The sequence below is a fragment of the Marmota flaviventris genome, chromosome 7 (genome assembly GCF_047511675.1).
Source record: "Marmota flaviventris isolate mMarFla1 chromosome 7, mMarFla1.hap1, whole genome shotgun sequence".
NCBI classification, from domain to species: Eukaryota; Metazoa; Chordata; class Mammalia; order Rodentia; family Sciuridae; genus Marmota; species Marmota flaviventris.
Window position 1 is genome coordinate 1,181,429 of NC_092504.1, and position 24,603 is coordinate 1,206,031.

At 59.7% G+C, this 24,603-nt stretch overlaps 2 protein-coding genes across 5 annotated transcripts; one reads left to right on the top strand and one right to left on the bottom strand.

The window, feature by feature from the left end:
* Nucleotides 1-10,224: 10,224 nt before the first annotated feature.
* Nucleotides 10,225-24,288, top strand: Idua (alpha-L-iduronidase). Of its 4 annotated transcripts, none has more exons than XM_071614058.1 (14): nucleotides 10,226-10,419; nucleotides 11,038-11,178; nucleotides 20,868-20,956; nucleotides 21,083-21,190; nucleotides 21,378-21,473; nucleotides 21,568-21,731; nucleotides 21,840-22,019; nucleotides 22,126-22,342; nucleotides 22,710-22,922; nucleotides 22,997-23,118; nucleotides 23,195-23,320; nucleotides 23,395-23,780; nucleotides 23,861-23,961; nucleotides 24,090-24,288. In XM_071614058.1, exons 1-14 carry the CDS (start codon nucleotides 10,280-10,282, stop codon nucleotides 24,194-24,196), a joined length of 2,190 nt encoding a protein of 729 aa, XP_071470159.1. In that variant the 5' UTR covers nucleotides 10,226-10,279; the 3' UTR covers nucleotides 24,197-24,288. The 4 variants fall into 4 exon arrangements, 3 of the variants coding, with proteins under 3 accessions (XP_071470159.1, XP_071470158.1, XP_027796273.2); XM_071614057.1 differs by having other exon boundaries at nucleotides 10,227-10,419; nucleotides 21,568-21,770; XM_027940472.2 differs by having other exon boundaries at nucleotides 10,229-10,419; nucleotides 21,568-21,770; nucleotides 23,395-23,471.
* Slc26a1 (solute carrier family 26 member 1) lies at nucleotides 12,122-14,972 on the bottom strand. The gene is made up of 2 exons (XM_027940510.3): nucleotides 14,379-14,972; nucleotides 12,122-13,645 (listed from the first exon to the last, which is right to left on the bottom strand). Exons 1-2 carry the CDS (start codon nucleotides 14,967-14,969, stop codon nucleotides 12,122-12,124), a joined length of 2,115 nt encoding a protein of 704 aa, XP_027796311.3. The 5' UTR covers nucleotides 14,970-14,972.
* Nucleotides 24,289-24,603: the final 315 nt, after the last annotated feature.

Here is a 24,603-nt window from a genome sequence, read left to right on the forward strand (position 1 = left end):
ACCTTACTTCCTTTGCCAGCAGGGGGAACTTGTTCCTGTCGGTTAGAGTAGGGGCGGCCTCACTGCGCATCTGAGCCAAGAGGCTCCTAGGGAACCCACCTGGCTCCTGCAGGACATCTAGATGCCCCCAGCCAGGTCACCAGGGCAGCCGGTTTGCCCATCCCTGCTACCCAATGGCTGAGAGGTGCACCCAGACCTGGGAACCCCTGAACTAGGGCAGGCTGCACCAGAGCAAAGGGATGAGCCCAGGGGAAGAGGAAAACAGGGAGGGGCACATTAGGAGAGGATACTGTCTCCAGGCAGGGCTGCTGCAGAGGAAATGCCTGGGAATATGCTAGAACTTCTGAATGGGAAACAGGAAGCTTGTTCTTGGTTCCAGGGACCAGTCTAAAAAGAAGAGCAGGCCCTTAAGAAACTGGGAGGGGAGACGTGGTCCTCCATGACTACAGGACTGGTCCACTTGAGCCTCAGCTGAGGGCAGAACTCTGGGGAAGCCTCAGGATACCAGGGATCAGCTGGCCCTCCTGGAGATGCCTCTGGGGCAGACTGACCACAAACTGAAGAGTAAACCAGCCACTGGATGTGGATGAAGGACCCAAGACTTAGTGCCCAGGAGGCCTAAGGAAGAGCATCTAGGCAGGAGGAACAGCTAGTGCAGAGGCCATGCTGAGGAGTCAGGGGAAGGCACAGCACTTCTGAGGACTCCTCCGTCCTGCACCCAGAGAGTAGCACTGTGCTGCCCTCCACTGACAGCCCTCCCTTTGCCCTACACACCCCAGCCAGCCAGCTGTGAGGACCCTGGTCTCCACCCCTCCTCTCTCCTTTCTCAACCAGATTATGCCCTGGACCTGCCTCTGTGCAGGCCTCCCATAGTCCTCTTGCCCATGGGAGGGCTTCGACCCAACCTTGGAGCCTTGAGGAGGCAGATGTTCCCCGAGGCCCACACCCACGGCCTGCACTTCTGTTAAGGAAGAACAGTGTTCATGGACACTCCCCCCTGCACTCAGGAGAAGACAAGAGTGCACCTGACTGCTTCCTCTAGAACTTTGTTTCCTGACCTAGCATGTTAATTGAAACAGCCAGCATTTCCATCACACCCTCCCACAAGCTTCCCAGAACGTCTTCCAGAGCAATTTGAAACCTCTGCAAAGAATCAAAACCAAACAACACCCGCCAGATGGAGACTCTGTGTTTCAGCATCTTCCACAGCTCTTGGGATGGTCTCTTGTGCAGGCCCCTCTAAGTTCTGACCCCACTAGTCTGTGGGGTTGCCTCTCCTATTCTCTCCCTCTCTGTCTGGGTGGGTTAATCAGTGAGCCTTTACTTCTCTGGCGTTGGGGACTGGAAGTCCAGGGTCAGAGTGCTGGTGTGGTCAGGTTCTGGAGAGAGTCCACTGCCCTCCCCACTTCCTAAGGGAGCCGCTGTGCACTGTAATGGTAGAATTGTGCTGCCAAGTTCATATATTGGAATCCCTTAGCACCTTGGAGTGTGACTCAGTTGGAGACAGGGACTTTACAGAGATGATCAAGTTTAAAACAAGGTGATTAGGGGGCCCTCGTCCCCCATGACTGGTGTCCTTGTTGAAGGGGAGCTTGGACAGACTCACCTGCAGGGGGAAGGCCCTGTGAAGATGAAGGCAGAGGTCAGGGTGGTGGTCTACAAGCCCAGGGGCCAGAACTGCCAGGAGCTGCAGGGGGCTGGCACAGAAACTGTCTCAAACCTCAGAGGAGCCAGCCCTGGACACGCTGATGGTGACTTGCAGCCTCCAGGACAATGAGACATTGAGTCTTAAACCTACTCAGTTTTGGCGCTTGTTATGACATCCTTAGGACACTCAGAATTGTCATCTGTGCTGGCCTGTACCAAATGGCACAGACACAAAATCCATGTACGTGTTGTTTGGTGATCAGCCTCTCTCTCCGGGTTTTGCCTGAGAGCTCCAGGATCAGCCCATTTAACTGTTGCTGTCCCCTGGTAGGAACTGTGTGTATTCCACTTCATCTGTTCTATTGTCAGTGGGCCCAGGGTATCGGCAGACCTTGGCTGTTATGAATCAGGCTTTGTGAGCCTTCTTCTTGTGTTTGGATACCACACGCTCAGAGATCCCACCGTAGACTAACACCAGTCATAGGACATGCTATGTTCCCTTGGAAGATAATGCCAAGCCCTTGTCCAAAAATCCACACAAAAAGTCAAGTCTTCGGGATGGGGCTGTGGCTCAGTGGTAGAGTGCTTGCCTAGCATGCGTGAGGCCCTGGGTTCCATCCCCCGCACCACATAAACATAAACAAATAGGGCTGGGGATGTGGCTCAAACGGTAGTGTGCTCACCTGGCGTGCATGCGGCCCGGGTTCGATCCTCAGCACCACATACAAACAAAAATGTTGTGTCCGCCAATAACTGAAAAATAAAATGTTAAAGTTATCTCTCTCTCTCTCCCTCTCTCTCTCTTTAAAAAAAAAACATAAACAAATAAAATAAAGGTATTGTGTCCATCTACAACTAAAAAAAAATTATTAAAAAAAAAAAGTTAAGTCAGGCCTCCACACTTGTCACAATCCTGGCTCTAGTTCGGCTGCAGGCAATCTCCATTTGGCTTCCCCTCTCCTGCTGGCAAGCAGGCTCCACCTGCCTTGGGCACCTGCCCCTGCAGCTCTTACGAGGCTGCCATGCACCCTGGCCTTTTTTCTACCGAGTGTCTTATTCTTATTGACCTTTAGTTCTGGACATAGTCAGGACATGGCTGTCTTGTTGGTCCCAGTCGGTGCTCATTGCTTGTATAGTCTGGTTCACAAAGAAATGCTGTCTGTTGCCCGCTGCCCTGAACTAGGGCAGGCTGCACCAGTGCTCCTGGGGATGGCCCCACCAGTCTGATCACAGTTTTGGCACTCGAGTGACACACTCTCATTTCCTGCGTGGTTCTGTTTCAAGACACCATGTTCAGTGTGTATCTATACTTCCCAGAGACACTGTCTATTGGGCCTGACTGCAGCCTTCCTGACACTTGTCCTTCCTTGGGAGAACAGGTCACAACCATCTTGTGCTAGGGAACACATGACAGCACCAGCACTGTACTGGGAACCATTTCTGACACTGATAGAGCCCCTGGGTTCAGTCCCTGTACCTAAATAAATAAGCAAACAAACAATCAGACAGCAGAAAGGATACTTCTTTATAGTATGAGCTGAGCAAGCAGTGTGGGGCCTTGGGCCACCCCAGCAGGAGCCGCAGGTCAGTGGCTTAAATCTTTCTTTGCTCTGGGCATGGCCTTGAGTGATTGGAGAAGCACAATGAGCCTTGATTTGGGGTTATAAACAAATTTAGCATGTGGGTGAATTTGCAGACACAGGTTTGTGTATATCATACAGGCCACACCTCTCCACGTCAGGGCAGTGCTGCTACAGCTCTGGGGCTGGAAGTCCTCTTATCATCCTGCAGAGATGGCTTCTTTTAAAAAAATATTTATTTTTTAGTTGTAGGTGGACACAATATCTTTATTTCATATTTATGTGGAGCTGAGGATCGAACCCAGTGCCTCCTGTGTGCTAGGCGGGCGCTCTGCCACTGAGCCACACCCCAGCCCTAGAGGTGGCTTCTGATGACGCTGGTTTTCATGTCTCAGAGCCAGCTGGGTGTCATGTGAGGTGGGGCTGGGTCCCTGCTTTGACCTAGCTTTCCCATGACCCACCTGCTGTACAGGAGGCAGGCAACCAGGGTGGAACACTGCTGGAGCCTGTCCAGGTGTGGGCCGTCTACAGCTCTCCTCAAGAAAAAATGCAAATAAATTATTATAAAATTAGGGACATTTTTATTCAGAACAAGAGAATAAATTACAACAAATTAAGTGTTTTGTGTTTTTATATTTTGGTTCAGGAGACGAACGCACGGGTGCTCTACTACTGAGCTACACGCCATCACCCTCCTAATTTAGTGAGTTTTACAGAGTCCCGAGACCACGTGACTGAGGCGTCCCATGAGTGGACCCCCTGTGGACCTTGGCTCTTCTTCACCGGTGCCCTGCCATCTCCACACCTCTGCAGGCTTCGTCAAGGGTGGTGGACACACTCCTTCAGCACATGTGCTTCAGGATCAGCTCCCTGCAGAGGCAAAGACACCTGTCCGTTTCTTCTCCCAGAGTAGTACCCCTGGCCCACCTTCAAACCCAGCAGCCAGCCCTGCATCCTGAGATGCCATCCAGAGTGGGTGCTAAGCAGCATGGCCAGGCACACAGGCAGACAGCTGCCCTAGAAGACCTGCAGCTCCGTTCCCAAGGGCGAGTACAACATGCCTCATATTGGCCAGGGCAGAAGGCCGGAGGTGGGCCTAGGGTCTGCACCATGGCTTCTCAGGAAGAAGTGGCTGAGGCATGGTAGGAACACTGAGTGAGTGGGGGACCTGGGGCCTGGGCTCTAGGGCAGTCTTCTGTGCACCTGACCCAGGGTTCTCAGGGCAGGGAAGTGTGCTTGGTGGGAGGTCTGGGGAAGGAGCCTCTGTGGCTCCTGACTGGTCAGCCTGCGCATCAAAGGGGAGTTGCATTGCTGTCTAGGAATTAGTCAGCCTGGGGTGGGCAAGGGCTGTCCAGGATCAAGGCCTCAAATGCCAGAGCATCAAGACCACAGGAGCACGGGCAGATATAAGCAGATATAAGCAGGACAGTGGGGAGACTCGCCCTAGAGATGTGCGCCAGATTCTGTTTAGGGAGAAGGGGGAAAGAACAGAAAGGCGCTGGTTCTGAAGAAGTCCCAGAGCAGCAGTGGCTGTCCCTCCCCCACCCCCAGTTGGCCAGAGCAGGAACTGAACACCCCACCCTGGAGCTAAAGGCCTAGGCAGAGAGAGTGGGCCGAGTGGAAAGAAAACAGAACTGAGGTCCACAGGGAGTACTCAGGAGCCCAGTCCCCCTGACCTTTCATCTGGAAGCCCAAGGGCCTTCTGGTGGGCACTACAGCCCCAGGTGTAGCCCAGCTCCAGTCCCTCCCCAGCTTCCAGTGAGTCCAACCCACTCAACTCCTCCTGGCCACGCCCCCTTGGCCACAGCCAGCTCTGCCTGAGGGGAACAGGGTGCAGCTTCCCAAGCCCTGACCCCCACCTGCCGCGCCTGCCACACACACCCTCACAGGAGCCAGACTCTCCCCTTCTCCAGGGAGGGGCGCAGCGAGACCCCCAGGACCTCCCCCGAGACCGGTTCCAGGCCTTCTCTTTTCAGACACTGCAGTCCACATTCCTTTGTTCTCTGTGGGTTCTGCTGGCAACGATCCCACATTTCCAATTTCACTCTTGAAGCCAACAGGTGCCCCCTTCAGAGCCTGAGGAGCCCCCACTATGGCAGTCCTGGCACCTCCCCACCTCTGGAGCCCCTGGGCAAGACTGCCCTTCTTAGTCCTGTGGTGGGACCTCAGAAACCATCTGCCGGCCTCCTGGGGACAGAAGTTCTGAAAGACCTAGACCTGACCCTCCACACACCACTGCCCATGGACAGCCCTCCCTAAGACAGGGAGCCAGCAGGGCCTCCCCTGTCCAGTCCTTGCCTTTCTGCAGGGCCAAGAAGCCCATACCCAGCCAACTCAAGGCAGTCGTAGTGGAGAGGAGGCTCTGGCCAGCACACAGCCCATTTTCACTCATGTTAGAACTGCTGGGCCACAAAGGTCATCCCCTTTGGGGCGTAGAACATTTGGGAACCTCTGCCTTATGAATATCCCAAACATAAACCAAAATGCCGTGTCTCTGGGTCCCAGAGGCTGCAGTGTGAGACCCTGCCAGGACCTGCCCCTTCCCTTCCCCAGGACCTTCACTCTGAGTCCACTGAACTGGATCTGATCAGCCCAGCTGCCAACCTCAGGAGAGTTCTCTAGGGCTGTCCAGCACTTCTCGTAAGCCATGCCTCCCTGGCTGCCCCTTCCAGGCCCACGGGATAATCCAGGAGGATCTCATAATGCAGCTGCACCTGCACAGTCCCTGCACCACACAGGCCATGGCCCGGGTCCAGCACCAGCACAGGCTGTGCCCTCAGTGGTCGGCATCAACACCTCTTTTGTCCAGTTGATGCTCCAGGTCCCGTGAGAGGTCCCACAGCTGGGTTCGCACCCGACGCGTGTCAGACTTGCACTGCCTCTGCAAGCCCTCTGGGCCTCCCTTCCTCCTGCGCCCGAGCCTCCTGGGGTTTTTCCCTTCTGCATGAAGGACATTGCTTGCTGTTTCCTTAACTGGAAGTTGATGGTGGCAAACCTCGGCGTTTCTCTAAAATGTTTCTGTTCAACCTTTTTTTGGAGGGGGGGCGGGGGGACACTGTAGCTTGCGACAGTCTCACTAAATTGCCCAAGCTGGGCTTGAACTTGCCATCCTCCTGCCTCAGCCTCCGGAGCTGGGACTGCAAGTGCTGCCACCCCACCCTGCCTGGAGAATGCTTCTGCTGGGGTTTGATTTCCGCTCACTGTTGACCTACTCTAGGCAGCGTCAGTCTCCCGCCATCTGCTGGTCGGTACTTCTGCTGAAAGGCCAGAGTCCCTTCACTGCTGGGCCCTAAAAGTGGAAGGTCTCTTCCCTCTGGAAGCTTCTTATATCCCCTTGGTTTTGGCCTTGGCTCTTACATCCTGGGCTGATGGGATTCTGCTCTCTTCCCCGTTGGGCCTCTGCAGCACCCCCTGACCCGTGGCCTGGGTCTTGAGCGGTCAGTTACCACCGCGGTCCCCTTCCTCGCTGCTGGAACACGCGCAGCACTGTTCCCGCTCTGCTCTGCCTCGTTTCCAGGTGGGGAAACTGAGTTGGATCTTCTCCCTGTGTTTGTTCTGTAGTCTCCCCTATTTTTCGGTTTAGTGTGAATTTAACCTGTGCTCTATCTTCTAGTTCTTCTTCTTTTTAGGTGTAAACTGCAGTTGAACCAACCCGTTACATTTTTGACCCATCTGTTGAGATATGACTTACATACAATAAAACAGATCGATTTAAATTGTGTGATTCAACAAGTTCTGAGTAAGTCTTCTTGAGGTACTTATGGATTTTTTCGATATTTCCAGGTTGAAAAATGTAAAATAGAAAATCCGCATATTTTTCTCCTAGGTCAACTGTTTTCGATGCATTTGTTTTTTTGTTTTTTTTTGTTTTTTTTTTTTGGTGGGACTGGAACTGGGTGTGGAAACCAGGGGTTCTTACCCACTGAGGCACATCCCCAGCCCTTTAAAAAATACATTTTGTTTAGAGACAGGGTCTTGCTGAGTTGCTTAGGGTCTCACTAGGTTGGTCTTGCGATCCTCCGGCCTCAGCCTCCTGAGCCAGGGATCACAGGGGTGTGCACGGTGCCCATATATCTTACTCTTTATATGTGACAATATCATTGTTTTCTGTTTTAGTTTTCAGAGCCATTTTGGATACAGACATCACGACCCTTCACCTGTAAACACTTGAGCATGATCTGGAAAGAACCAGAGCAGTCCATCCACAGCCCTGACCACAGCCTTTGAGGCTGGCATTTCAGAGCCCCCACGCACACACTCCCAGGGGCAAACTGTCCAGTGAGGCCCTGTGCGGCCACCCTAACCCTCGCTGGGGACCTGCCTCAGCACATGCATCAAGGACTTTGCGGCCCCACGTTTCTGCAGGTACCTGCTTTTCTCCTAGCAGATGGCTGGGTGGCAGGTCATTTAATTCACACAGGGTGGAGGTGATCCAGGGTGGACTTCAGTCCCTGCCAGGCCAGTTCTCTCCTGTTCACCTTTGCTTTAACGTGGGGCCCTTGCCCCAGCTCTGACTTCCGTCCTGGGGTCCCCGTGAAGCTGCCCAAGCTCCACGCAGCTTCTTCTCATACCCGATCCGGAGCTGGAGCCCGGGTGCGAATGCTGGCCCTGCTGGCCACGCTGGAGTCTCCTCCCCAAGCCGGCGTGGTCAGATCCCTGCTTGTAAGCCCTGCTCAGAAGACACTCCGCCCTGCTCCACGTGGGTTTTCACCTGGATTCCTGGCTGCTAGCTCAGTTCTTTGATGCTCGTGAGTCTGTTTTACAGTTTCACACGGTTCACCCCGTGTCCAGGTGGGGCTGCCTGCTGCACTTCCCTCTCCGCTCTCCGCCTCTTTCAGGCCTTTCAGTTTTTTAATTCAAAGGGGTTTTTAGAATTGATTTTTGTATTTTATTTTCCTCCCTTGATGTTTTGGAATTTATACATTGTTTTTTTCTCTTTTAAATGGCTAATTATGACATCTTACCTTGAAATTTTAAGAGGATCCAGTGTTAAAAATATGTTAACCTCCGCCTGCCAAATAAAAAAAAAAAAAGTTCCCAGAACTTTGATCCCTCCTTCCGATTCCGGCTGCTGCTGTCTGGCTATTCAGATTCTGTTTCTAATCCTTCCTTCCTTCCTTCCTTCCATTGTTGTATACAATGTTCCCTTGGATTGCTACATGTATCAGGCTACTCTTGTGGGGGAACTTTCATGCTGCAGAACCTGCCTCAGAAATACCCTGGGTACAGGCATCTTGGGGAAACTGCCAGTGTTCTTCCATCTCCAAGTATATTGATTCAACCCACCCCCCCATTAGTCCATTTTATGTTACTACAATGAAATACCCAAAGCTCAGTAGCTTTATAAAGAAAAGAGGTTTATTTAGCTCCTACATTTGGAGGCTGTGAAGCAGCATGACACTGGCTCTGGTGAGAGCCCCCTGGCAGATGGCAGGGATGCCTGTGGGAGTGAGAGATCACATCTCAAGACAAGAAGCTAGAGACATTGGGATCCCACAATCCCTGGGGAGGGCAGCGCCCCAGCATCTAGGATCCACCTCTGCAAGGTCCCACCTCCCACATCACCACCCTGAGGATCAAGCTCCCAGCTCCTGGACCGCAGGGTGGTGAGCTGCATTGTGCCCCAGCACCCCACTCCTGTGGTTCTCCCACCACCGTGCAACGGTCCTGGCTTCCTGTCCCCACTGCCCCTGTCTCCTTCGCCGCTGTCAGTCAATGGCCTTCCTCTGCAGGTGACCTGAACTTTTCTTCTGGTTCCTCTTAAAATCTTGCTGCGACCTTTCTTGGTTTCCAGTTCTGCTACAATAGGTCCAGGTGAGAGTCACCTCTTATGGATTCTGCCCGGCACATGTACTTTCTGCTTCACAGGCTTAAGTTTCACATGAGTTACTGCTTAGCTTTTTTCCCCCCAGTACTAGGGATTGAACCCAGGGGTGCATTACCCCTGATCTACACCCCAGTCGCTGTCGTCCCTGCCGTCCTCGTCGTCGTCCTCCTCCTCCTCCTTCTTCTTCTTATTTTTATTTATTTATTTTTTTTTTTGAGATGGATCTTGCTAAATTTCTGAGGCTGGCCTGGAACTTGCAATCCTGCCTCAGCTTCCCAAGTGCTGGGAACACAGGCCTGTGTGGGTGACGCTCTACCTGGCATCGGCCCAGGACTCTGGTGGGACGCCTCTGCCTTCTTCTCCATGCTCTCAAAGTCTCCGCCACCATCTCGGTGCCCCTCTGCCTCTAGGTCAGCTCTCCAGACCTGTCTGCCCAGTAGGCCTGCCCCAGCTGTGCCCTGAGCTCCCTGCCAGGGATGTGCTTCACCCCAGGATCCATCCCTTCCCAGCACCTGCTCTGCCCCATGTCCCTTTTCTCCATCAACCTTCCCTTTACAGCTGTCCTGGTGACCCAAGATTTAGAATCACCGTCCAGAACTGTGACCTTGGCTGGCTCCAGGGATGAGCTCCTGCTGTCTGGGGAAGGGGGCAGGGAGGGGTTTTTCACCCTGTCATGAAACCTGACTGCTGAACTGCCCGTTGCTATAGCCTACCTGCTTGTGTCCGAACTTCAGATCTTAAGCTTTACACACCTCCGAGCTTACCTCCCCAGGACATCAGCCGGCTCATCAGCTGTGCATTAGAAGTAGCCACCTGACTGCTCAAAGGCAGCGCGGCCTCTGGCCACACCTGTTCCGATGCCCCTCTGAATCCTTCTCACCCCCACCTCCAATCCCTCAGGCCTCGCAGTGGGCCAGCCCCTGCCCTGCTCTAGGACCCAGTCGCTCTTGGGCCACCCGCCGAGCATGACTGAGACGCTCTCCCAAGGCCACCGCCCTCACAGCAATGCGGGGTCGCAATGCGGGGTTCCGCAGGGACACAGGGGACCTGCGTAGTGCACCAGGAAGAGGGCCTCCAGCCGCCGCCCCTCCAGGCCGCGAGGCCCCGCCCTCGGCCTCCGCCGCGGCGGTCACGTGGGTGCCCCCCCCCCCCCCCCGCAGGCGGATCGGCTGGTCTGACCCTCTGGTCCTGCAGGTGGGGAGCCCTCCGGCCGGCGCCTGCGGCCATGAGCCCCCGCGCCGCGCGGCTCGCGGTCCTGGCCACCCTCCTGGCCACCGCCCTGGCTGAGGCCCCGCACCTGGTGCGCGTGGACGCGGCGCGCACGCTGCGGCCCCTGCGGCACTTCTGGAGGAGCACCGGCTTCTGGTGAGCCACCCCGCGCGGGCCGCTGAGGCCCGGGAGGCCCCCCAGAGCAGGGCGCCCACCTTGCTGCTGAGGTCCCCTGTCGCATCTGGGGAAACCCTCGGGCTCACGGCCCTTCACACTGTGGGCCCTAGGGAGTCAGGACCCACCAAGCTACTTCCTCTGTGGCTCAGGTGGGGGTCTCCTCTCCTCTCCCCTCCCCTCCACGTTTGAATGGGTGCTCTCTGTGCTGGATATCTGGGGTCAGCCCTGAGCTTTCCCTGTGGCCAGGAGTCTGAAGAGTCCTGGTGGGTACTTAGGCTGTGGGCTCAGGATGCCCTCTTCCTGACTCCCCAAAAGGGCAGCCCAGCGGTTTGGGGGCTGACTCCCACCCCTGGATGATACGGCCTCCTCCTTGGAGAGCTGAGACCCTTCCCTGTCTGGCAGGGCGAGAGTCCTGTGGGAGCTCCCAGCCCACCAGGACAAGACCACATGGCATTCCTGGTGGAGGGGTCATTTTGTCACTCACTGGACGTACAGGCACCATGTCTACTGGGCGGGCCTGGGCAGGCAGGGCCAGATGTGTGGAGGCTGCTCCACTGTAGCCCCCAGGGTGAACACAGTACCTTGTCCTATCCCCAGTCCCCCACTGCCACATGAGCAGGCTGCCCACTACGACCTCAGCTGGGACCAGCAGCTCAACCTTGCCTACGTGGGTGCTGTCCCTCATGGTGGCATCAAGCAAGTCCGGACACATTGGCTGCTGGACCTCATCACAGCCAGGTGGGTGATGCTGGGGCAGGCATACTGGGCTGCTGGCCAGAGCCCACCTTACAGAGACACTGAAGAGGTAGGCCTGGTCTTGTGGGCCAGCTGTGAAGGACAGTGCAGGGCAGCGGGGAATGGCATCATGGGGAACAGAGCTGGGGGCTGCTCTGAAGACACATAGCCCTGCAGAGGCATTCCTGTCAGAGCCTCCACTGGGGAAGGCAGGAGGGGGACATCCTGGCTGGTAATGCTGGAAGCCCACTGTGTGCCCAGAGGCCCTGGATCCCTGGAAGGGGCATAGCTGGGTTCGCCCTGGAAGTCACTTTGGAGGTTAGTATCTGGCTGCATTTGCTGCACCTGGTTCTTGTGTGAGGACAGGCTGTGTGGCCATTGGCAGAGCTGTGCGGGGACAGTGCACCTGAGGGCTGGACCAAGGTTGCTCTCCCACCTTGTCCCTGACACTGGACCAGCCATGCAAGTCTTGGCCAGGGGTGAGCACCAGGTGTGAGGAGCACTTGGGTATGGTGGCCTTCCAGAAATAGGCCCTGGTGCCCATGGTCCCTTGTCCAGCTCCTCCCTGTGAGGCAGGGGCTGGGTAGGCCCAGGGATGGGGTGTCCTTTTGACGCCTTGAAGGCCACACCATTTGTGGGAATCTGTTCAAATCAAATAGTGACATAGAGTGTCAGACCGGGCATGGTCTCTCTGAGTTTGGGCCGAGGGACCGTGTGTGTTGCTGGCACCAGGGTGGCAGCACAGGTTTTAGGCAGAGCGTGTGGGGTTCTCATGTGTGTTCGAGTGCTGCCCTTTCCCTTTTCAGTTGAGGTTCCCTGGCTTCTCCATGGCAGAGGTGGCCCAAGATTGCATCCTTGGGTGACTCTAGCCCTTGGCAGGCTCCTGGAGAAGGAGCTCAGTGATGGCTGATGGGGGGGGAGTGGATGCCAGAAGACCCTGGCCCTGCTAGAGGGCAGAGTCAGGAACCACGAGCTCCCCACGGCGGGCACGGGCAGCCTCCACAGCGCTGTGCACGCTGGGGAACAGCTGCTCATCCTCGGGGCCCTGGTCCTCACCGAGGAAGCCCCCTCTCTTCAGAGCATCCCTCACCGAGGGGTTGCAACAGGCCAGAAGCAGGGTGACCCCTAGGGCCCAATAATCACGGCGCAGGTCCTTCAGTGTGGCCATGCCAGCCACATCCAGGAACAGCAGTGGGGCACAGTCAATGACCACCGTGTGGAAGCCAGTCACCATGGGCACCAGCCTGGCCCTGCTGGTCACTGAACCCAGGTCCTTGCCATCAACTGGCTCTCCCTCTCCAACCCCCATCTCTGAGCCTGGCTCCCTCCTTGTGGCAGCTGAGCGCCCCGCATCCAGCCCAGTAAGGCTGTAGAGTGACCGCAGGAAGAAGTCCTTGTTGGCATAGTAGAGTGGCCCTGCAAAGCGGAACACCTGCACCCCGGGCTGAGGCACAAGGCCCTCGAACTCCGTGGCATCCTCGTAGAAGGCTGAGTCCCCAATGCGGGCCAGCAGGGCCGCCCGAGGGCGCTGTGTGCGGCCTGCCAGGCTGAGCAGCGAGAGGAGCACCCCAGCGAGCAGCCCGGCCTCAGTGGTGACTAGCACGCAGGTGGCCGCAGTGGCCACCCACACCAGCGCATCTGCTGGGCTCAGCCGCCACAGCCGTGGGAGGCCCCTCACCTTGCGCAGAGCTCCCCGCAGGCTGACGACGATGATGCAGGCCAGCACGCTCCGCTGCAGGTCCCAGAACAGTGGGGCCAGCACCAGCAGCACTAGCAGCACCACAGCAGCACTGACCACACTGGAGAGCTGGGTCCGGCAGCCGGTGGCTGTCTTCACCAGGGTCTTGGAGAGCGCTGCGCTGGTGGCAAAGCAGTGGAAGAAGGCGGGCAGCACGTTGCAGCAGCCCACGGCCAGGAGCTCCTGGTTGGCGCGGACGGAGTAGCCATGGCTACGGGCAAACATCTCCGCCAGCGAGATGGAGAAGGCCGAGCTCACCAGGGCCAGGGACACTGCGTCCAGCGCCACACGCTGCATCAACCTGGGGTCTGGTGCCTGTGGGGCCACAAAGCCAGTGGGGATGTCGCCCGCCACGCTGGAGCCAAAGCGCCTGTGGAGCTGCCCAAAGTGAGAGACCAGGGTGGCCACCACGATGACCAGCAGCTCCGTGGGCAGCGGCACCTTCAGGCGGTGCCGGCAGAGGTCTGAAAGTTCTTTAGCCGCTAGAAGCACTGCCAGGCACACGGCGCTGGTGGCCACGTCACACAGGTTGGCCTGCGCCAGGCTGCGCAGCAGGCTCAGCCACGTGCTGATCACCATGCCTGGGCCCTGGTGCCGGGGCACCCGCACGCCCAGCATGTGCCTGAGCTGCGAGGTCAGGATCGTCACGGAGGCCCCCATGGCAAAGCCGTCGAGCAAGGGCTGAGAGAGGTAGGTGGACACGAAGCCCAGCCTAAGGACGCCCATGAGGACCTGTGGACAGAGTGCAGTCAGCACGGAAGGCCCAGGCAGAGACCTCGCTGCCTATCTGCGGCTGGCGCAGCCTGTGACCTGCTGCCTTCCAGAGTGGGACCCTCCTTTGGCCCCTGTGATCTGGACAGGCGCACGCCAGCAGACCTGACACACATGGTGTTGCGTGTCAACAGGTGACTGTGGGTGTCATGTCTCACCTGCTGCTACTGGAACTAGACTTGTTCAGGGGTCACGGCTCTGGTGTCAGAAGGCAGCCCCTTCCTTCTGTGTCCTGCCCAGGCACAGCCCGCCCCCTCCCAGGCAGGGAAGGGACCACAGGAGGGACCAGGCAGACAGCCTGGGAAGGGGCAAATGGGGGTGGGGAGGCCATGGGAAGCACCCCCACCCAAGCTCACCTGGGACAGGAGACCCAGGAGGCCGTGGGGCTGCAGCGCAGCTGTCTCAGCTACAGCCAGGCTTGGCCCAGCAGCCCCACTCACGCTGCCGCTGGCCAGGCCAGCTGCTCATGCCCCTCCTGTCTGCACCCACAGCCCCTGGGGTCCTAGGCATGGGTCACCCTGTGTGCCCACCTCTGCCCTTGCCTTGCCTTGCCCTCTAGGAGGCCCTGGCCTCAAGGTGAGGTAACCTCTCTGGTCCTGACCTGTACTCCCCATGGCCTTCCGTGGTGGGGGCAGCAAGCCCCTGAGCAGGAACAGCTGAACCAGCCAGCCCTGCCTCCCATGCAGCTCCTCACCTGGTAGATGCCAGCCACCAGCGTGAGGGCGGTGGCGACACGGATGGCGTGGCAGTCCCGCCCGCAGCCTGGTGGCCCCAGCACCAGGGAGGTGGTGGAGCTGTTGAGGGTGCTGCTGTTGCCCTGAGGCCCCAGGCCATCCTGGGAGGGGTCGAAGCCAGCCAGCTGGAGCTCGCGGTCCACGACCTGCCCCACCATGAGGCACAGGAGGCTGAAGATGCCCACGTTGACGTGGCGCGAGGTGCCCATGAGGAAGTAGATGAGGTTGGCAAAGAAGGATGTGTACAGGCTGTAGATGGGCTGCAGTCCGGCCAGCAGGGAGTAGGCAATGGCCTGTGGCACCAGGATGATGCCGATGACCAAGCCCGACATGACGTCGCCCGCCAGATCCTCCCGCGGACGGTACTCACGCAGCCAGCGTGTGGCGGGCACCAGGCTCTGCACCAGCGCCCAGGCTCGTGGCACACTGCAGGTGCAGCTCTGCCATAGCCTGGCCTTCAGCCTCTCCAGTAGACCCTTCTGCGCAGGGGGCTGCCGGCGGACTAGCACCAGCCCCCTGCCCTGCTGCAGGGACTCAGGGGCTGCCTCCATCCTGCAGCACCTGGCACCGCTGACCAACCTGCAAGGGAGAGTCGAAGTGGTCAGGGCCTTACTCCCCTCATGGATCCAGGAGCCAGCGCCCAGCTGGTGCTGCGGGTCCACCGGGCAGAGGGCAGGGGTTGCCTGCCAACAGCAGGCCCTGGATGGAGGGATGCTGGGCCTCAGCTCCCACACCCTGTTTCTGGAGAGATGTGGGCAACAAGCCACGTGCCTCCTGGGAGCCGGATGATCTCGGAAATCGCCCAGAGACGTTCTGTCCAGGCTTGCCTGGCCTGTGGGCTCTGCAGTTCCTGCCCGAAATCCACCCCAAAGCATCCTGAAGGTCCTCCCCAAGGGAGAGGGAAAGGGCCTCCACCTGCACACAGAGGCCTCAGGCCCAAGGGTGTCAGCGGCAGATGTGGCTCAGCTGCCCTCGCTACTTCCCTTGGTCCATGGTTTGGTGAAGAGCCCTGCTGTCCACCCCAGACTCACACCCAGACCATCACCACTCTACAGTGGACAACACAGAATAGTGGGGCAGAGGGCCTCATGGATGCCAAATCTGTGCCTCTCCCACCTGTCTCTCCAACAGCCCCCCCAGGGTCAGAGAAAGTGCTTAGAGACCCCACCAGGCCAGCTGGGACCGAGTTGAGGCAGCTGGCATCTGTCTCCCTGCCCAGCCAGCATGCCACTCTGCAAACAGCTGGCCTGGCCATCCCTGCACCTTCTGACCTGCCTGGGTGAGCGAAAGTGCAGGGTGTCAGGGGCGGAGCTTAGAGGCCACACTGACCACAGTTGCGACCTTGGGCCTGTCCTCCTCAGTCTCCAAAGTACCTGTTTTCAAAATCCCCTTCATGGCAATCTTAAGCAAATACTCTCTGGCCCTCAGAGCCCAGGGCACCAAGGCACCTGTGAGGAGCCACTGCTATGGCTGGCCCTGGGCACAGGTGCCTGCAGCCTCTGGGGAGAGTGGGGAGGTGGTCCTAGCCTGGCAGGCCACACGGTCCCCAGCAACAGTGAGAGCAGTGAGCCCTTCCTCCCAAGCCCCTGCCACAGGGGTCTCTGGCATCTCCGTGCTCACGCAGGTGCCTAGGGCCCAGGCATACAGAACGGGACTGCAAATGCTCCTGTCTTGCCCCCCAGTCTCTCAAGGAAACTGCGGGAGCCAAGCCTCCCTGCTCCTTCCTGGCTGTCCAGTGCCTCTGCCGTGGCAGGTGGTCGGGTGCAGGGATGATTCTTACCTGGCGGTGCCCACAGGCTTGGTGGCCCTCAGAGTATGGAGGGGCTGAGGCCTGCTGGCCGGCTGGCCCTCCAAGCCCTCTGGGACGGCGGGTCTGAGGCTGACCTGTGAGAAGCACTGTGTGTGTCGGACCTGCAGTTCAATTATTTACCCCAAAGAGAGCTGAGTCATGGGTTTCCCCCGGCCAGTGCTACCTGAGTGCTAATCCAGTGAGCCAATCCCGAGAGTCAGACTGTAATCGGAGCCTCACACATTATTATAGTTGTAGGGGCCTCCAGTGACCACCACCTTCTTGGGGGCAGCCACCCTGCTGGGAGGGGTGGGATGAGTGGCTGGAGCAGGGTGCCCAGTGTCTCAGACCTGGCCAGAGGCAAGCACAGCACCCCTGGCGGGTGGGGAGGCAAGGCCCCTGTCCAGTTGCTAGATGTTATCCATTCTGTCGGGAGCCTGGCCTGGTCCAAGCTGGAACAGGGGAGGCACAACAGCCAACTGGGCACAGTGTGACCATGTCCCCAACCTCTGTCCTGGGTCCCTGTGAGGAAACCAGACCCAGGCTGCTGGTGTGTGCACACATGTACTCCTATGAAAGGTGTGCCTCCTGTGAAAGGTGTGCCTTCTTGCCCTTGCCAGAGGGGGTCCTGGGTTGGCCCTGAACCCAGTGTGTGACTGTGGGTGGGCTCCTGGTCCCCATGCAGCTCACCCTCTCCTCTGAAGCAGGGTGGGACCAACAGCACCTGCTTTGTAGGGCTGGTCTGAAGATAAGTGGCCCCTTAGAAGGGATTAAACCAAGTACTCAGGGAGTGGCCCAAAGTGAAGGAACTAAGGTGCGTGGCTGTCTCTACAGTGACTTTTCAGAGCCCCAGGCCCCATCTGGATAGGAGTGGGCTTGTGGGGACGTCGCTATGTGTCAGGAGGCTTGGCTCCCTTCTGGGGCTGCGGGGGCTAGGTGCTCTTCCATCCTGCAGGGAGGCCCCACAGATTGTGGTAGGCTGCTCCAGTGGGACTGGGAGGTGCAGTTGGCCTGGCCTACTGTGCCTGCGTGGCTCTGGGACCAGTGAAGCCACCAGCTCGCTCTCTCTTCCCCCAGGAAATTAGGATCAACACATGTCTTGTACAACCAGCTGGGATCCTGGGCTCCTTCCCGCCAGGAGGAGACAGTAAGATGTTGAGGTGGGGAGCAGAGCCCCAGAGGGAGGCAGCTCCCAACCAGGGCCCACCCTGGAACCTCCTCCTGCAAGCCAAGCTCTGCTTCCTGATGCCATGGGCCTGGCCAGGGAAGACCAGCAGCCCTGTGTGGGGACTAAGTGGGTGTGGAATTAGGTGGGTGGAAGGAAGCCTGAGTGGGAGATGAGGTTAAGCTGGATACCCCACCTTTGTTACCATAGCTCCCGCCCATGCCCTCTCCAGATCTGATCCTGGGACCCTGCCCGGGACCCCGCCATCTCCCCTGGCTCTGCTGGGCCTCTGCAGGGGCTCAGCCTCCTCCTCCTGGACCCCAGTCCCGAGGGGCCCACTGTTTGCCCAGTGGTTGGGAGTGTGGCCTCCAGTGGGTGTGGTGGGGGTGAATCGCAGCATGCCTTCTAAGGCAGATAAGGGACCCTTCTGCTGTCCAGAAGGCAGCTACTGGGCGTCATAAAACTCTCATCTGCCCAGTTACCCATGGAGGGGCAGTGAAGAACTACCCAGGAGACCACCAGGGCTGAGTCACGTTCCTGGGGTCTCCCTGGAGTTGGCAGGATGGATCCTGGGTCCACAGGGCAAGGTGGGGGGTGTCACCTGGGCAGTTCAGAACAGTGTAGGGGCAGCCCCTTCCCCCTCTGTGGTCTGGCTGACAGGTTTCCGGCTCCCGCCTGCCCTGCCTGGTATGGGTGTCTCCGCAGGGGAGATGCAACTGTGGTCACACCCCCAGGCGAGAGAATAGTAGGACCCTTGGGACTTAGGGCTCCCAGTCCCCACCCGCAGCGCGCCCATGAGACATAGGCTCCCTCGCTCTCTGCTGGGCCCACTCAGGGCAGCGACTTGTGGTCCGGCGCCTTCAGTCCGCCGGGACCCCGCTGCACGCCTGTCTCGTCCAGTGCGGCCGCGTGATTTCCTTCGTTTTATCCTTTAAGGTGCAGCGGGGTTCAGAAGACCCCAGCCGGGCAGAGATGCAGGTTCTCCCCGCCTCTGAGCTTGGGCGGCCTCTTTCCCACGCCGGGAGCGCGGCCCGGCTCCGCCCCGTTCCCCACCCTCAGGGCGCGCGGCCGCTGCCCACCCTGCGCGTCTCTCCCACGCTGCCATCCCACCCTCAGCGGAGGCGCGGGCGGACGAGCTCCCTGCCCTGACCCCCGCCGCACGCGCGGCCCCGCCCGCTCATCGACCCCCGCTGCATGCACCCCCTGCAGGCCGCCCACCCCTCCACCGTGCGGACGCCCCAGTGCATGCGCGCCCCCGTGCACGCTTCCCCGGCCGCGTCACCTCGCGCACCCGCCTAGCCCACCCGGGCCGGCCCGCCGTCACCCCAGCCGCGTGCACTCACCGCGCCGCAGCGGCTGCGTTCTAGCGGCGCACGCGCTCGGCCCGGGGGCGGGGGCCTGGGGCCCAACGGGCACCAGCGCGGTGAATGGGCCCTTGTGAGGCTCGGCGCGGTCCCGCGGGGCCTGGCGCTGTAGAGGGGCCTCTCGCTTCCTGGCCCCAGCTGGCTATGGCCCTGTGTGCTTTTCGGATCCCGGGTGGACCTCACCATTCGCCGGCCTAGTCCCTTCCCGAGTCCAGGCCTCTGGAATCCTGTCACAGTGGGGGCTGAGGCAGAGGGAGACTGACCCACCGAAAGTGGGGCCACAGGACAGGTCCCTGGGGTTGGGTCTGGGGCAGCCGCTGGGGCCATCTTGGCATCCTGCATCCCTGGCTGCTAGGGCCATTAGATCCTCCGGCCCGTCCCTGGAGTGGGCGCTAGGTGGGGTTATGGCCGCGGAGATCTGCAGAGAAAACGGGAGCCTGTGACTGTGTCCCCTCATGACCTCCAAGACTTTGGAACCGGTCGCTGTTAGCGACCGCGCATGAATCTTTATCCAAGTGCTTGTAACGTTTCATTTATTTGCTACTGACTGTGACCCTGCCTGAGAGCGCTGAGGTGGAGTGGGCGCAGCCGTCGGGGTGTCAGCAGATCCAGCAGAGGGAGCCCCAGGAGCTGGGCCTGTGGACAAGGACTGGGCCCAGGCTCTGCTCCAGGGTGTGCGGGAGGGGGAAGGATATGTGGAACCTGAAGAAGAGGTGCTGTCCCCTCCTGCTGGGCAGGGGTCTTCACTAAGCTGTGACTCATCTGTCTGTGGTCAAGCCAGACTGCACTGTCTACCATGGTGACCTCACCTGCCTGCCATCCCATCCCAGACAAATCAGAGCTGTCTTGCAGGCCCTCTGGGGACACATGTCCTTGGACCTGGACCCTAACCCTAACTCTTGGACCTTGGCTAGAGGGCTGCAGTGGACTCCCAGTGGGAGGACTAGTGCCTGGGTTGGGCAGTGGCAGACCTTGGCTGGCTCTCCTAACTCTTTACTGAGCAGCCCTCAGCTGGCCCCAGACCCCTGAGCACCAGCACCCTTACCTAGCCCCCCCCCCCCCAGGCGGCCAGTTTTCCACCACCAAACCCAGACCAGTTTCCTGTAGGCTCACCCTGCTCCTCCAAGCTGCTGTTAGAAACCTCACCCCACCCACTCCCTGGAAGCCCATCTGCTCTAGCCCCTCCCCTGGCCTTCCAAGCCACTGCCCAGCTGGGCACCCCTCCTCTTGCTGGGAGCCCCTGCAGCCCTCTAGCCAGTCTCTGGCTCCTGCTCTGACTCCAGTTCACTGCCACAGGGACCCTTCCAAAATGTCCCTGTGATGCTCTGCTCAGAACTCTGCAAGGGCTCCTACTTCAGTCCGTCAATGTCCCATCCTCACATGGGCACAAGACCCCCCAAAACACACCTTGTTCATTCTGCCTGAGCCCCTACCATGAGCTCACACCTACCTCAGGACCTTTGCATGTGTGTACATCACTGGCGTGTCCTGTCACCTGGCAGGCCTTTGATGTTACTCTGAGAGGTCCTCTCTCTTGACCCTTTGCCCCCTTTGCTCCCACTCCTGTCACATCCCTTCCAACAAACATCTGACGGCCTATTAAAGATCCACATGGTTGTCTGATGATACCCGTCCCTCTTGAACCTGAGCCCTGTGGGAATTTGTTTGGACTGAGGGTGTGGGGAGATCCTCCACCTTCCTGACCTGCCCGTTCAGTTGCTTCTTGGGAGGATGGGAGGATGGTGAGGGTGCCAAATGTGGGGTCTTCTTGCCTCCAGGAGGTGCCGAGAACCAGGTTCTGCCTGGCACTGTACCAGTCCTCTGCTCCAGGCCAGCCATCCTCAGGACGCACCCCCCCCAGTCCTGTTGTGTGGCTCCTGCCCGGCTTCCTGCCCCTCCACCCCAGGCTCCCATTTCTGAAAGGCCTGGACACATGAGGACACTGGTTGGTACCAGGCTGTGGGTGACTGACAGGCTTCCACAGTGTTGGTGTTCCAGAGGGACGGGCATGGGCACCCTGGAGCCACGTTCAGCCTGGCACCTTATCGTTCCCTCCCTGCCTGGGAGCGGCAGTGGTTCCAGCCCAGGGCTGCCAGATGCATGGCTGTCCCCAGCACCTCCTCTCCTTCAGCAAGGGGTCGGCCGGACAGGGCCTGAGCTACAACTTCACCCACCTGGACGGGTATCTGGACCTCCTCCAAGAGAACCAGCTGCTCCCCGGTGAGCAGGGACAAGCCCCCTGCAGACACCCTGGGTCCTCCCGGCAGTGGTGGCCTGGGCTGCCTTGGGCCTGGGTGGGCTGCTGGAACTGTGCAGGCAGTGGGGCAGCTGCCTGCTGTGTCTCAGGCTTTGAGCTGATGGGAAGCCCTTCAGGACGCTTCAGTGACTTTGAGGACAAGCTGCAGGTGGTGAAGTGGAGGGACCTGGTCTCTCTCCTGGCCAGGAGATACATAGGTGTGTGGGAGGGCATGCCCTGGGGCCCCGAGGCCCTCCTTCCCCTTCACCCAGGCCCCCTCCTGTCACGGCTCCTGGGCTTCCTGGGGTGGGGGCTCACCTTCAGCCGCTCCAGATCTCCAGTCCTGGGGACCCCTGGGAGGCGGGTGGCACTCACGCTCTCTGGATGGAGGTGGACACTCTGCAGGTAGGTACGGACTAGCGCAGGTTTCTAAGTGGAACTTCGAGACATGGAATGAGCCAGACCACAAGGATTTTGACAACGTGTCCATGACCACTCAAGGTGTGTGGCTTGCTGCGGTCCTACCATGTGGGGCGGGCTTGAGGGGGGCCCTGTGCCCACAGACCCTCCTGACCCCTGGACCCACGGGCTGCAGGCTTCCTGAACTACTATGATGCCTGCTCTGAGGGTCTGAGGGCTGCCAGCCCTGCCCTACGGCTGGGTGGCCCCGGCGACTCCTTCCACCCGCCCCCGCGGTCCCCGCTCTGCTGGAGCCTCCTGGGGCACTGTGCCAACGGCACCAACTTCTTCACTGGCGAGGTGGGCGTGCGTCTGGACTACATCTCCCTGCACAAGAAGGTGTGTGCTGTGCCCAGCCCCGCTCAGCCAGGCTCGCCGGCTGCGGTGCTGAGGCCGGTGCTGCCGTAGGGCAACGGCAGCTCCATCGGCATCCTGGAGCAGGAGGTGGCCACCGTGCAGCAGATCCAGCAGCTCTTCCCCACGTTCAAGGACACCCCCATCTACAACGACGAGGCAGACCCGCTGGTGGGCTGGTCACAGCCACAGCCGTGGAGGGCCGACGTGACCTACGCAGCCATGGTGGTGAAGGTGGGCCCACCCTGTAGCTGCTGAGTCCACCAGGCCAGCCAGCTGAGCTTCCAGGGTGGGGTGAGCAGGTGGCCCTCCACGACCCTGCTGTCCTGGGCCCCCGCAGGTCATCGCCCAGCACCAGAACCTGCTGGTGGCCAACGCCAGCTCCCCAGTCCACTATGCTCTCCTGAGCAATGACAACGCCTTCCTGAGCTACCACCCGCACCCCTTCTCCCAGCGCACGCTGACTGCCCGCTTCCAGGTGAACAACACCCGCCCCCCCCACGTGCAGCTGCTGCGCAAGCCAGTTCTCACAGCCATGGGGCTGCTGGCCCTGCTGGGTAAGCTCTCCTTGTTGCTCCTGTGTGTGTTCGCTCAGACTGGAAACAGGCCTGCCCCCTGGCATGTTCCCTCTGAGATGGGTAAGGCCAGAGAAGGCCCTGAGCCCCTGACCCAGGCTTTACCTAGTTAGGGTATCTTCCAGGGCCAGGAGTGTCCTGTACAAAGGCCCTGAGGCACGGGAAGCACACTTCCTGCTGTGCCTATGACTTGGGGCTTAGTCCTCCTAGATTTCTGCCCCCATCCCCTCTGGTTCTATGGCCGAGAGGTGTGAGGACAGCAAGAGGAGGAGCACGTGGTGGGAAGGCAGGTGGAGGGGCAGCTACCCCACATGGTGACAGCCCCACACCCCCACCGTGGGCCCTGTAGATGGAGAGCAGCTCTGGGCAGAGGTGTCCCGACACAGGGTGGTGCTGGACAGCAACCACACAGTGGGCGTCCTGGCCAGTGCCCACCACCCTAAGGGCCCCACTGACGCCTGGCGTGCCACCGTGCTGGTCTATGCAAGCGATGACACCCGCGCCCACCCCAACCGCAGCATCCGCGTGACACTGCGCTTGTACGGGGTTCCTCCCCGCCCAGGTGAGCGGTGCCCAGGGAGGGCAGGCTGGAGGGGGCGGGGCAGGTGAGATGAGCCCCAGCATCCCACCCCACAGGGCTCCTCTACGTCACATACCACATGGACAACCGTCTTTGCAGCCCCCACAGCGAGTGGCAGCGCATGGGCCGGCCCGTCTTCCCCTCCGCGGAGCAGTTCCGCCGCATGCGCTTAGCTGAGGTTTGTGGGCCCTGGGTGTCGCCGAGACCTGTGGTCAGGGGGGCTTCTGTCACCTGGGCCCCTCTGTTGTCCCCAGGACCCTGTGGTTGCAGAGCCGCGCCCCTTCCCGGTCGGCAGCAGCCTGACGCTGCATCCTGAGCTTGCGCTGCCTTCGCTCCTTCTGGTGCACGTGTGTGCGCGCCCCGAGAAGCCTCCTGGCCAGGCAAGTGACACCCCTGCCCCGCCAGCAGCTGCCCACTCCCTCCACACCCTGCCATAGCCCCTCTCTCCCCGCAGGTCACCCGCCTCCGTGTCCTGCCCTTGACCCGAGGGCAGCTGGCTCTGGTCTGGTCGGATGAGCGCGTGGGCTCCAAGTGCGTGACTGGGGCCACTGCCCCTCCTCAGGGTTGCCCTGCAGAGGCCCACCTGGTGTTCCCCCTGCAGAGCTCCCAATGCCCTCCGCAAGGCAGACCCAAAGGCCTGTCCTCTGCCCTTCAACGGCCCCATCGCACATGCGCTCCCCTGCACACAGCCACCTGGACCGCTCACCTGTCTTGGACAGCTGGCTGGGCCCCTGCAGGGGACACTGAGAGCCATAGCTGGGCCGTTGTCCTCTCCCCTCAGCTACTGTGGCCTGTCCCTGTAGGAAGAATGCCCAGGGCTGCTGGACTGGGGAGATGCCAGTAAGGGGCTGGAGGGCTGTGGACACACCCTACCCTGCCCACTCAGACCTCAGGGGCCACCCTGACCCCAACCTCCCCAGGTGCCTGTGGACTTACGAGATCCAGTTCTCCCTGGATGGTGAGGTGTACACCCCAGTCAGCAGGAGGCCATCCACTTTTAACCTCTTTGTGTTCAGCCCAGGTACACCTAACGCCCACTGCCCTGGGTTTCAGCACACCACTGGGTGCGGTGGGGCAGGGGGTTTTGGGGAGTCTGGGTGGGTTCAGGTGGACACATGCTCCATAACACATGTACCTTTGTGTCTGCAGAGACAGCTGTTGTTTCTGGCTCCTACCGCGTGCGAGCACTGGACTACTGGGCCCGGCCGGGCCCCTTCTCCGACCCCGTACCATACCTGGAGGTCCCTGCCTCATGAGGGACCCATGAGCCTGGTGAACTGCTGGCTGGTCATAGGGTGCCAGCTCCTTTTGTCTCCCACCTCACAGTTTAAAGAGCCTTTCTACCTCACAGTGTTGGGTCAGCTTCTGGACGGACACTGGGTCAAGTGGGGACTGGCACCAGGGAAAGAGGACAGGGCTGGTGGAGAGCAGGTGGAGCCTGGCCTTTGCCTGCCTCCTCCCAACAAGGACCCCACCCCGCCAGGTGGAGCTGCTGGTGAGGGCTACCAGGTGGAGATGCCTGTCCTGCCCACCAGGGGTCCCTGGTGTCCCCCTGGCGAGGAGCCCCACTCCTGCTCCCAGCATTCCTCCTCATTCTGCAGAATGGGGCACTGAGGCTACTCCAAGGAGGAGCATCTGCAGGATGCTGCAAGGAGAGTGGGAC

What these genes read in the sequence shown, in the direction of transcription:
- Idua (XM_071614057.1), top strand. Translation starts at nt 10,280, where the DNA reads ATGAGCCCCCGCGCCGCGCGGCTCGCGGTCCTGGCCACCCTCCTGGCC. An exon ending in ACATCTCCCTGCACAAGAAG is followed by an intron (nt 21,771 to 21,839) that starts GTGTGTGCTGTG and finishes GTGCTGCCGTAG; the next exon opens with GGCAACGGCAGCTCCATCGG. An exon ending in GCCGCATGCGCTTAGCTGAG is followed by an intron (nt 23,119 to 23,194) that starts GTTTGTGGGCCC and finishes TGTTGTCCCCAG; the next exon opens with GACCCTGTGGTTGCAGAGCC.
- Slc26a1 (XM_027940510.3), bottom strand. Translation starts at nt 14,969, where the DNA reads ATGGAGGCAGCCCCTGAGTCCCTGCAGCAGGGCAGGGGGCTGGTGCTA. An exon ending in TGGTGGCTGGCATCTACCAG is followed by an intron (nt 13,646 to 14,378) that starts GTGAGGAGCTGC and finishes CTCTGTCCACAG; the next exon opens with GTCCTCATGGGCGTCCTTAG.